Raw genomic sequence first — 12593 nt, forward strand, 5'->3', positions numbered from 1 at the left:
ATTCTGGCAGGCACAGCAGCACTACCGGTGGACATGGATGGGATAGTGGTTATTGCTATGGTCTTTGGCTACAGCACCTCATATACTCTGCTTGATGCAGCCAATAGTATCAGAGGACTGTGATGCTTTGTTCTCCAAGACAAGCTCATTGCTCATGACTGCACAGGGCAAGCCCTTTAGCATATATGCCAAAGGACATTATCTGCTAGATTACCTTTTCTCATTGGAAGGAACTATGTCATGTCACGGTTTGATGTGTGGATGCATCACTGTGCTAATGTGCACTGTACTGCCCATCAGAAGATGCTGTTGTACTTTTGAAAAATAACCATGCATGCCTGTCAGTTGTTCTGGTAAAGTTAATATAGTCACTCAATTATGTTATGCATATCAGGTGTGGGACTGTGGAGTTTTGTTTGTTTCATCTACAGCTAAAGGCCCATAAATTTCTGGCCCTTTTCCACAGTGCTATCCATTTACTATGAGTGTCAGAACCCAGTCAGTGCCACCTAAGGACTCACTCCAAGTCATTCTAATGTGTTAACTGTCAAGCAGTTACTTGGCACCATGTCAAACATCCTACTAAAAATTTAAAGCATGACGGTCCTACAGACCCTTTCTAATGCTGCACTTCTTTAGCAGACAACTGTATTACGTTTCCTCACTTATTCTTTAGAAAACACCCAAACAAGGCTCTGGAGCTATATTCTCTTATACAGTATTATTACTGGTACCACAAATGAGTACTCAGCCTTCTAAATGGTAGCATGCAAAAAAAAAAAAAAAAAAATTGCAACCTTTTTACAATAAAAGCCATAACTAATAAATCAGGGCAAATTTACTATGCACTCCATCAACAGCACCCAGTAAAACCTTTCTTAAATGGATTTAAACAGACTCCCTTTTAAACTAATAAAAAAGTACAGTTTTGTACCTACCATAAATGTAGATGTTCGAGGATCTCCATTGCTGCAGTCCTGACTAATGGGTACTCCGCTGCCCTCCATCGGCCCGAATACCAAAGGGCTAGATCTGGCGTCGGTCATGGCGCCCGAGACTGACGTGGTGTCAGTATAAATGCGCATGACCGACGCCATAACTTTAGTCTTTCTTGCCTCAGATGTCAGAATGCAAAAATAAAACACCACCCAAAAACCCCAATCTAAAAGAAAAAGGGGGAAGGAGGGAGGGAAAATTGGACTGCAGCAATGGAGATCCTCGAACATCTACATTTATGGTAGGTACAAAACTGTACTATGTTCGCTGCCTCCCATTGCTGCAGTCCTGACTAATGGGTAGAATCCCAGAGCCACGGAAAAAACAAAAAGGGGGGTCGGACAACTAAATAGCCTGAGGAGCTGCAGACATGCCCTGTAAGACTGCAGTGGCAAACCCAGCCCTAGACGTAGAATAAAGAGGCAAATGATAATGCTTCGTAAAGGTATGTACAGAACTCCAGGTAGCTGCCTCTAGAATGTCTTTAGTAGCTACCCCTCTTAAAAAAGCAGTAGATGTGGCCGTAGCCCTAGTAGAATGAGGCCTGATCCCAACTGGAACCTCTTTACCATGATGAGAATAACAAAAAGCAATACAATGGCCAATCCACTTGGAAATAGTTTGTTTCGAGACAGCCTTTCCACGGGAAGTCACAGCAAACGAAACAAACAACTGATGAGAACTTCTGAACTCTTTGGTTCTGAACAAATAATATCGTAACTGCCTATGTACATCCAAAGAATGCAAAACTTTTTCCCCTTCAGTTTGGGGGTCAGCATAAAAAGTAGGCAAATGTATAGACTGGTTCAATGCCACATTAGAAACCACTTTAGGCAGAAAAGTAGGATTAGTACGTAAGGAAACTCTGTCCCTGTGAAAAATCAGAAAAGGTTCCACTGCCATGAGAGCCTGTAATTCAGATACCCTTCTAGCAGAAGTAACAGCCAACAAAAAAGCAGTCTTCCAAGACAACAACTTCAAGTCAGTCGTAGCTGCAGGTTCAAAAGGAGGCAGAGTCAGCTTCTCCAAAACAAAATTAAGATCCCAAGCAGGAATAGGAGCCCTCCGTGGGGGCCTTATATTCTTTGCCCCTCTCAGAAATTGTTTAAGCAATGGATGTGAAAACAAAGGAGGGTCACCAGCATAGTGAGCAGAAATAGCTGCAGCATGCACTTTAATAGAAGAGAAAGACAAACCCTTGTCCAATAACATAGTCAAATATTGCAATGTACAACTCAAATCAGGCAATGTGACCTCAAAGCCTTTAGCTGAACTCCAAAGAAAAAATCTCTTCCATTTATCAGCATAAACTTTTCGAGTACTAGGACGCCTGGCTTCCAAAAGAACATCCAAAACTTGTTGAGGGAGCTGAAGGCCCTCATTCTCTAAAACTGAATGTGCCAGGCTGTCAGGTGCAGGGATCGCACCCGGACATTGAGAAAATGATTGTTTTCTTGAGACAATAAGTGAGGAATCCGTGGTAATGGCCAAGGGGCCTTCCGAATTAAACTCCTCAACAGAGGGTACCAATGCTGACGAGGCCAATCCGGTGCTATAAGGATCATGCACGGTTTGTCCCTCCTGACTTTCAACAGGACTTTTGGTAGAAGAGGCAGAGGAGGAAAGGCATACACGTGAAGGTTGCTCCAACTGAAGGATAGTGCATCTATTTTCCAGGCTTTCGGATGAAACAGCTTTGTGCAAAACAGAGGTAGTTGGAAATTCAGAGGAGAAGCGAACAGATCTATGTCTGGAGTTCCCCAAGCCATGGTCAACTGACGAAACACCTGAGGATCCAACTTCCATTCGTGAGGATCCACCATTTGTCTGCTCAGAACATCTGCTAACGAATTTTGTTCCCTGGCAGAAACTGTGCTCGAAGAGTGATGTGCAGATCCAAAGCAGTTTCCCATAACAGCATTGCTTGTCTGCAAAGAGGGTAAGAATGAGTTCCCCCCTGCTTGTTGATGTACCACATGACAGTTGTGTTGTCTGTTCGAACCAACACCAGTCCCGGCGAAGCAGATCCTTGAATGCTTTTAAGGCAAATTGAACTGCCAGCATCTCCTTCATATTGATATGCAAGTGAAGCAACTCCGGGGCCAAAGGTCTTGAATCCATTTTCCTTTGAAATGAGCACCCCAGGCTGACTCCGAGGCGTCTGTCGTTAATATCTGACTTGCCTCTGGTTGGGTCACAGAGAGTCCCTTGTTTAGGTGACATTCCTGAGCCCACCACACAAATTCCTTCTGGATGCAAGGAAGAATCCGAATGACAGTGTCCAAATCGTGGCTGTGTTGAGTCCAAACGCTTTTGAGATACCATTGTAGCTTCCGCATATGCAGTTTGGCATTGGGAAGTACTAGAATGCAAGATGCCATGAACCCCAAGGCTTGAAGGACTGTCCTTGCAGTCAGCCTGGACAGGACTGATAGCTGTAGGAAGTACTGGTGAAGATTTCTTTGTTTGTCCGGGGTAAGAAATGCCATCTGAGTCGCTGTATTCAGACTCACACCCAGAAAACACATCTCTCGTGAGGGTACTAGACTGGACTTTATTTCGTTCACAGAATACCCCAGGCATCTGAAAACTGTCATCACACACTGCAGATGTCGAAGTAGGTCATGCTTGTCTTGAGCCAGTATCAAACAATCGTCCAGATAGGGATAAATCTGAATTCCCCGTAGTCTGAGAAAAGCTATTACAGGAGCCAGGACTTTCGTGAATACCCTGGGCGCAGTAGATAAGCCAAAGGGCAATGCAGAGAACTGATAATGCAAATTCCCAGTCCGAAACCTCAGGAATTTCCTGCAACTGGGCCTGATAGGAATGTGAAGATAGGCCTCCTTGAGATCCAAAGTCACCATCCAGTGATCCCTGCCCAGCATAGGCAACAGCTGTTGCAGTGTTAACATCTTGAATTTCGGAATTTCTAGAAAGGTGTTTAGAATGGATAAATCCAGAATGGGTCTCCAAGTATTTCCTTTCTTTGGCACTAAGAAAAGACGGAATAAAACCCTGTGCCCCTTTCCTGAAGGAACTTCCTGTATTGCTCCCAACCGAGCAGAGAAGAAATCTGTGCCTGTGCTTCCAATTTTGCTGATGAGGCACATCCGCATACCGCTGAAAGGCGGGAAAGTGTGAAAATAAAATTTGTAGCCTCGAGTTACAATGTCCAACACCCATTTGTCCTGGGTAACCAAATGCCAATTTCCGCTGAAAAGTCCCAGTTTTCCGCCCAGAGGAGCTGCCAGCAAAGCAGAGTCCGCAGCCAAGACACAGGTCATTGGGTCTGCTTCGAAAGGACTGACCCTTGCCCTCCCCAGCAGAAGGGGTAGAGGAACTCAAAGACCTAGAAGTAACAGGGCCCTGAAAGGAAGCCCTACCTCTACTACGCCTCGACTTGCCTCTAGAACGAAAATCCGAAGAGGGAAAAGACCATCCCTTAGCAGGCCAATTCCTATTGAATTTAGGAGGCTGAACCTGTAAAAATTCCTTCACTGTCTGCATAGATTTAGCTTTTTCCTCCATTTTTTTCAAAACTAATTCCACAGGAGGGCCAAAAAGAACATCAGACTGCAAAGGAGCATCCATAATACGAGCTTTAACATGCTCCGACAAGGACTGATCTTTAAGCCAGGCATGTCTGCGAACAACAAAACTAGTAGCAGCCACCCTGGAAGAAGCTTGTAAAGCATCAAAACCACACTGCAGAGAATGCTTCCCAACCTGGTCTGAAGCATGCACTAAATCCTGAAGCACCTTACAGTCAATACCTTCAGCTAAAGCATCCACTTTACATTTCAATTGACTTAACAAAAAATTCTGATACTTGAGCATATGAAACTGACAATTCAAAGCCCTCATAGCCAAAGTAGAAGAGGTATACAGTTTTTTACCCCACCTATCCAGGGCCCTAGCATCTTTGTCCAGAGGAACTGGATTCTTAACCACAGAGGCCTTAACGCCCTTGGGGCCTTGAGAAACAGTTTCAGGATCAGCCCTAGGGCTCTTAAACAAGTACTTGTGAGCTTCCGGAACCCTGTAGTATCTATCTGGTTTAACAGGGGCAGGAGGCAGAGAATCCGGGTTAAGGGCAGCCTCAGAAAACACATCCTGAACAACATCCAGTACAGGAGGAATAGCCAAGGGCCTGTGCTGAGGCAAAACAAAAATTCTCTCAGCCTTTACGAGAGTCAGAATAATGCTGGCCCTCAGATTTGAAATGTTCCCTCATGGAAGACAAAGTTTCAGAGAAAGAAAAATCTTCGGGAGGGGACGAGAGGAGAAGCATCCTCAGCCCCCGAATCAGAATAGGGAGGGAAATCCTGAAGGCTTTCCACAGAGGAATCAGACTCAATGGAAGACTGAACCAAACCCTCCAACTCTGTCTCTACCCTGGGCCTCTTCTGAGGGGGAGGCATGGAACCCCTAATTAAAGAAATCAAATCTTCAGCCATCTTCAGCATGTGCTTCCTAGGAGCTGGACCCTGGGGAAAAGCACCAAGAGGGGCAGATTTGGACTTAGAATGGCCTTTGCCTAGAGAAGGAGGAGGCTTAACCACCCTACGAGGGAGGGAGCCACAGACAACAGAGGAGCACCCTCAACCTGGCCTAACAAAGGAGAAGCCACCCCTGTAGTAACAAAGGCTCCCTTGACACTCAGGCACACCGTCAGAAAGAGCCACTGAAGCAGCCAGTGGTTCAACAGGACCGACGTCCGGAGCGGACGCCCATCCTGCTTGGACCGCAAAGACTTTTCTTTGCGCTTCCTAGAAGAGCCAGTCGTCGGAGAATCCGACGGCATGTTGTAATTACAACGGTTACCAAACACCAGCCTAGCACAGTCCAACCGACGCTTAATAGTACGCTTATTAAAAGTAGCACAAAAGCGACACCCAACAACGTCGTGCTCAGGCCCTAAACAAGGAATGCAGAGTGAATGGTAATCCCTATGAGGAATCTGTTTCCCACAAGAAATACAGTTATTAACTTTTTCTGACATCCGACAATACTGAGACAAGAAAAAGACAAAAAATAAAATGTCCCCAATGGGGTACTTAGCCCAACTTGGTCTCCGGTCTGAAACTCGAAAACCGACAATTCCAGAACGCCGAACGGCACTTGCAAATTCTGCTTCTGCTCAGGACAATGCGGCAAGAAAGACTGAAGTTATGGCGTCGGTCATGCGCATTTATACTGACACCACGCCAGTCTCGGGCGCCATGACCGACGCCAGATCTAGCCCTTTGGTATTCGGGCCGATGGAGGGCAGCGGAGTACCCATTAGTCAGGACTGCAGCAATGGGAGACGACGAACATCAACCCTTCAGAGTGGTGGTGTTATTCAGCCCCTGGGGTAAGAGGGTTAAATTGTAGGCAAAATAAGCTTCTTTTCCTTATAGAAGGTGTTTTACTACACCCAACTCATCCCTTGTGATGGGAGACAAATTATAAATGTCCTATCTTTAGTATTTTGTACTGTAACATGCACTGCATTAGGCTGCAGTTGGTATGACTTTCTTATTAGGGATCCAAGTTATCTTGCAAGATCTGTGCCAGTTAAGTATCTTTAACTAATAAGTTACCCAAACTTTTCCTGTTACCTAAACTACCTGCAAACTTAGGATTTGTCTCTCTTCTCAGGTGGGCCAACAGAGTGTTGTTTATTCTAAAAAGCAAAAAACAAGTTTGTTCTCCTCTGAATGCAGTATGGCTTATGTAACCCATAGCAACACACATCCACATTCTCACATTCATTATGTTCCAATTTCTGCAAAAGATGTTTTTTTTTTTTTTCAGTTACTGATCAGACACAAAAAATAAGCAACATCCTCTTCTAAGCCTGAAACCTGAGGGGGGAAACCAACTGTCAGCACATCACATATGAGCAGCCTTCTACATAATGTTATTCATCATAGTGTGTCCCTTACCTTATATGTGCTAACTGCCTCATGGAAGAATACAAAACTGTGACTGGAATGCTTGGGCACACACAGGACACATATAAAGGCCTCATCCTCCTGGCAGAACAGCTGCAGTCTCTCTCTGTGCTCCCCACAGCACTGCTCTGTTCTCTGTTTACAAGCACACGGATTCTGCATCACTTCTCTTTCCCTGCAGTCTGTTTTCTCTCTTTTGTGTCCCAGATTCACTCTGTGGGATCTTTGATCCATACCAGCAGTCGATTCACTGTGTACCTCTTGGTAGGAAGTTCTTGTCTGCCTTCAAGGAAGGAGGGTTTTAGTGTTTTGCAACAAACCCAGTTAACAAAGGTCCTGCAGAACTAGTTTTTACATCCTAAGACCAATACGATTTAAGGCAAACTGAAAAAAAATAAATTATTGTACAACAGCCACACTCTGCAAGCTGCAAGCTATAATAATAGTAACTGGTTCCTTTTGTTTCAGTTTCACAGAACAGGAAGTAGAATGTGTGGGGATGTAACTGCCTCCATTTAAAAGGGCAACACTCTGAGAGCTTGCTTGTTATCCCACACTGAATACTTCATTTTAAAGCATTTATTCCAGTTTATAAATATTCAGTGAGAAATAGTCTTAAAACAGACATTTAAGAAAATTCAACTATATGAAAATACAAAGGTACCATTTCAACCCTATGCCAAACTTTTTCTCATATATCTGTCCTCCATTATTATAGGTAAGTAATAGGCTAGATGCCTTTACGGGCCTTTTTAAGCAGTTTCCGTTTTTGTGCTCAAATTAACTTATATCATTTAATTAGAGACTGGCTTTACCCATCCCATGGTCGATAATTATATATTACCCCTAATAAGAATAACTGGGATCATACCATAGATAATTTGAGTGAACCCATGCATGGGATAAAGCATTTAGGAGTTGCTTCTGTCCATTAGTTGTACAGGGGCAGTCCTGGGATAAATTTTATGTTTCTCATCCATGTTGCGCTTGACTATAGACAGGGAGGAACTTTGTTTTATGTGGATTTCGGAGTCTACAAGATATACCTGTCACTCCAAACTGTTCAGTTCATGTTGCAGAAGAGGTTTACATCCCTAGATCGAGTGTTTCTGATACCAGTTGACTTGCTGATGTGCAGTAAATCCATCAGTATTGGGTTAGAAATGCCTTAGTTGCCAGACACAGGTCACCTCTTAGCAGTCTGTAGGATACAGAGTATAGTGGCACGGCTTTGAGTCGTACCATTTAGGACATATTTAGGCTTTGTATCCTTTTAGTAAGGAATCTCTGTGGATATTCCAGTTTTTACATGGGTCTGGAAAGATACATTCGAAAAGCGCATTATATTTAATGACTGGCCTAATGAGGACTGAGTAAAGGGGGACAATTACATCCCTAGATCTAGATGTAATCTGTTTATTTATAAGCTGTACAATATAGAAGGACTTTCTTACAACAACAGACTCATGTTGGTCACTGTCTAAATAAGTTACCAAATCCCAAACTATTGGGTCAACTTATAGGGGCATATTCTTAATGTGGTAGTTCCCTGGAATAGATGACTTCCCAAAGGATGCAATAATGCTTTTTTTTTTGCATTTAGTATCAGTCCATGATTTTGGCACGTTACTTATTTGAGAAAAACCTTCCAGCAGGATGTCTAAGTCATTTGGGCATTCAGTGACTACTCCTAGCTTGCAGTCATTTGCAAACTTAAACAGCCAGATCCCTTTGGCATAAGCTTTTACTTTGGAAACGTAGATGCCAAACATGACCGCCCCAAGCACAGAACCCTGGAGGACTCCACAGGTGACTGGTATCTTTGTGGTGGTAACTTCCCCTACTTTGATTTCCTGCAAACTATCTTTGAGCCAGATGGCAATCCAGTAGGTGACACAGGGATTTATTCCCAGCTTATTTAGCTTTTCTACTATGCCTGAGTGAGGGAATTGTTTTAAATGCTTTGGCCAGGTTGAGCTATGTGGTGTATATCTTTTTGCTTTCAACCATTGCTTTTTTGACCGTTTCAAAAAAATCCACCAGGCTGAGTAACTATGACCTGCCCTTAATGAATCCAAAATGAGATGGGTCCAAAGTTTAGAGGTTCCTTATGTCCTGATTGATTAGTTCCATGTTAAGTTTTTCCACAGCTTTGCATGACTCTGGTCAGATATATGGATCTGTAATTGCCTGGGTCTGTGGAAAGTCCTTCCTTATGCAGGGGAATGACAGTAGCTGTTCTCTATTCACTTTCTACAAAACCTATATGGATGGTGAGACTGAACAGTGTTGTTAGGGATGTGTCCAAATCATGCTTCATGCTTTTTAATATGCATCCAGGGATATTATCAAGACCCATTGATACAGTATTTTTAGTTATTAATAGCACTTTTAGGACTTGGTCTTGTGTGATAGCCGGAGGCAACACAATTTCAGGTACATCTTGAGGGACAGACAGAGAAGAGAGAGAGGTAAAGTTAGAGCTACAATTATCGGCCTTTAGATTTGCTATATATTCAGCCTCAGTAGAGGTAACATTGTTCACAATCAGCTCAGCACATTGGTGCATTGTGCTTTTGAGATTATGAACATAACTAAAAAATGCCTTTTGTGATTGTATTTGGCTTGAGTAGCTATTTTAGTCTCAGATTTGGCTTTGGTGGATTTTATTAAGCAAAATGCTCCCACATTAATAAGTAAGAGCTTCAAGATGTTATTCCCCCTAGTGGGTAACCTAACTAATGTTTCAGGACATTTGTATTGACAAAGTCCAGGAATCTTTGCTAGTGGTGTTATAGATTTCTTGTCTATAGCGGGCTAATTTAGTTCACCTAGGAAAATAGCATTGGGTTTAATACTGACTGATTATTCCTACCTTCTGCATGTTTTTCCTGTTAGCACTAATATTGTTCTCAGATTTATAGACTAAAATGTACTAATCCCATAGGAATAGTTACTTTATTACTACCATAGCATAACAAAATATAAAGTGAGATTGTCAAGTCAGCTCAGAGAAATTGCATTCAAGTTCAGTGTGACTCTGCAATTGAAATAAACTGAAATATCTTACATAGTCTAGCATGCTGTGCTAAGCCCCAAAGGAGCTTAATGCAACCACCCATCACTCAGTGAGCAGTCACGTGTCACAGCCTGATGTTGCCATGACATCAGGCAGGAGGACTACTCACCATGCTGCTTGGAAGATGGAAAACTACTGTATTTTATTTTCTTACGACTTAATGCTTATACACTAATCACTGTTTTTTAATAGCTACAGCAACATAAAGCGTGCTTCAGCTCTGCAGAAAATTTAAGTTCGTGAAAGTACTGTAGAATGTCTCAGTCCACCTGCTCTGTTATTTAGCACTGTACAATTTCACTAGTGAGTCATTCGTGTTCCACTAGGATTCACTAAGCATTACCAGCTCATGTTATGTCACAAGCTGCTAATGTTTAGTGAACCTGCTGCTGATTCAAAACAAGAGGCAAAGGCAGCTATAACCCTAAGAAATTCTAGGATGAAATTAACAATCTTATTGGTACAGATAAAAAAAGTTCAATCTTATTATTCATGGAGAGCAAGTTAGAGACTCAGAAAGTAGCTACGGTTGTTGATCTTCTGGCTACCCTTTTCCGCTAACAAGCAGGTAGGTCAGAGAAGTCAGATTTCCATCAATATGTCATAATACTTGAGGAATTATTTCACTTTGACACACACTATAAATTCTCTAAAGTTCTTCTATTAAAGGTAAATAAATGGTTTCATTCCAGGAAATCATAAAATACGACAACATAGTTCTGACTGTTTATGCCATACATTTCTTAAAATTTCCGATTCTTTCACGGCTGTGCAATATAGATGAACTATTAATACCTCTCTTAAAACAGGTTCAGTCTCTCAACAGTAAAACGCAAATGCTATACCCTCAACAAAGAAGACAAAGATAAAGGAGATGCTTTTAGACCAACCTTCCTTTTTTCCCTTCTATGATGTTGAAGAAAGCCATAGCATTTCAAATAAAAAAATAATAAATTCATAAGGTCCCATCAGTAATGTGAGTTTATAATAGGTCATAGTACCTAACAAATAACCTCCTCAGGGCCATGAATAGAGATCAGATGACAGGTATCATTTTTCTTGATGTCACAATAACTATTAGTTCTGCAAACACCATGAACTCTTTGGAGAATATAACCTTTGTGACTTAGTGAAAACAGAACTATAATGGTTCACTGGCTAGTTTACTGACATACCATTTTGGTAATTACTGAACAGTTACTAGTCGTCTGTAGAACAGGAATATCACAGGAATTCATATGTACACTTCCTTTGTTTTTATTTTCAGAAATGCCCTTTTCATTAATCTCAGTAAACTGCATGGGATCTACTATGCTGGTTATCTAATACTATGGTAAGTCCATAAAGAGATCGGAACCAACTGGTACACTGATAAATGGAAGATCAAAATACTGTAAAAAAGTCCACCATCAGAAACACACTTTAATGCAGCAAAGCTTTTGGTTAAACAACCTTTCTCAATGCTAGAACAATATACAGCATGACACAACACTTTTAAATAAGAGCAATATGTGTAACATGACCACAGCCAACAAATCACATTATACCATTAATTAAAACCTAAAACATTTTAAAAGAAACAACTACTAATATATTATATCCCAACAAGAACAAGTTTAATACTAACCCAGTAATTTATACCAGGTTTTACATCTACATCAGTAGATGCTTCTTTTAAAACGTTTTAGGTTTTAATTAATGGTATAATCTGATTTGTTGGCTGTGGTCACACTACCCTTATTGCTCTTATTTAAAAGGGTCGTGTCATGATGTATATTGTTCTAGCACTGAATTCCATAAATACCCAGATATTATTTCCTTTAGACTGATCATGTATATTGAACACATCTGTTCATAGATGAATACTGGATTACCTACCCTGGAGGGCTATTTAGGCCTAGCTGCTAACCTGAGGTTAGAGTCAACCTTGTATCTTGTGTTTATAAGGTGAAAACCTTAACCATTATGCCATCACCCCCCCCTCCCCATTTTTTTAGAACATCTGGGTATAAAGGTGAGCACTGCAAAAAGAAAAAAAAAGACTATGGTATTTGGACAGGTAAAAAGCTAGTTATCTTCAGGGATGATAGGCCCATAACATTCTGAGAAGCTTACCCCAATGAAACTTTAAGTGCTTTAAATATTTGTCTGCCGCAAATTTTCAAGTGTACAATGTGAACTTAAATTTTGATGAGAACAGTACAAAGAGAAAGTGTAACTAACCTGCACAGCAGGCAAGAAGAAATCATTGTAATTCATGTTAAGCGGAAGGTGGTTGCGTGAGAACTAGATGAACAAAAACTAAGACCTTTAAAAAAGGACTTTATAGGTTTATAGGTTTATAGGTTACTACTAGGCCAACTACCTTATGGGCCATTTTAAGCCTAGCCAATTACCCCATGTCAGAATCAAACCCTGCACCTTGTGTTTCTAAGGTAAGCACCTTAACCATTATGCCAACCTCCCACCCCCCTCTACACTTTGTGTTTGTAAGGGAAACACCTTAACCATTAGGCCACCCTCCCAATGGGGATTATCCAAGATGGCCAATGTGTAGTAACTCCTTCCTGAATCTC

At 41.8% G+C, this 12593-nt stretch overlaps 1 protein-coding gene across 1 annotated transcript in view; it reads right to left on the minus strand.

Moving 5' to 3' along the window:
* Positions 1-12593, minus strand: part of LOC122814379 (zinc finger protein 845-like) — a 281439-nt gene that overhangs the window by 106113 nt on the left and 162733 nt on the right. Inside the window, exon 9 of the mRNA XM_044086963.1 lies at positions 6930-7221. Coding sequence (XP_043942898.1) covers positions 6930-7221 — 292 coding nt within the window. The remainder of the gene's footprint in view (positions 1-6929; positions 7222-12593) is intronic.

This window comes from Protopterus annectens, chromosome 10.part0 (assembly GCF_019279795.1).
Source record: "Protopterus annectens isolate FY-2018-M chromosome 10.part0, PAN1.0, whole genome shotgun sequence".
NCBI classification, from domain to species: Eukaryota; Metazoa; Chordata; order Ceratodontiformes; family Protopteridae; genus Protopterus; species Protopterus annectens.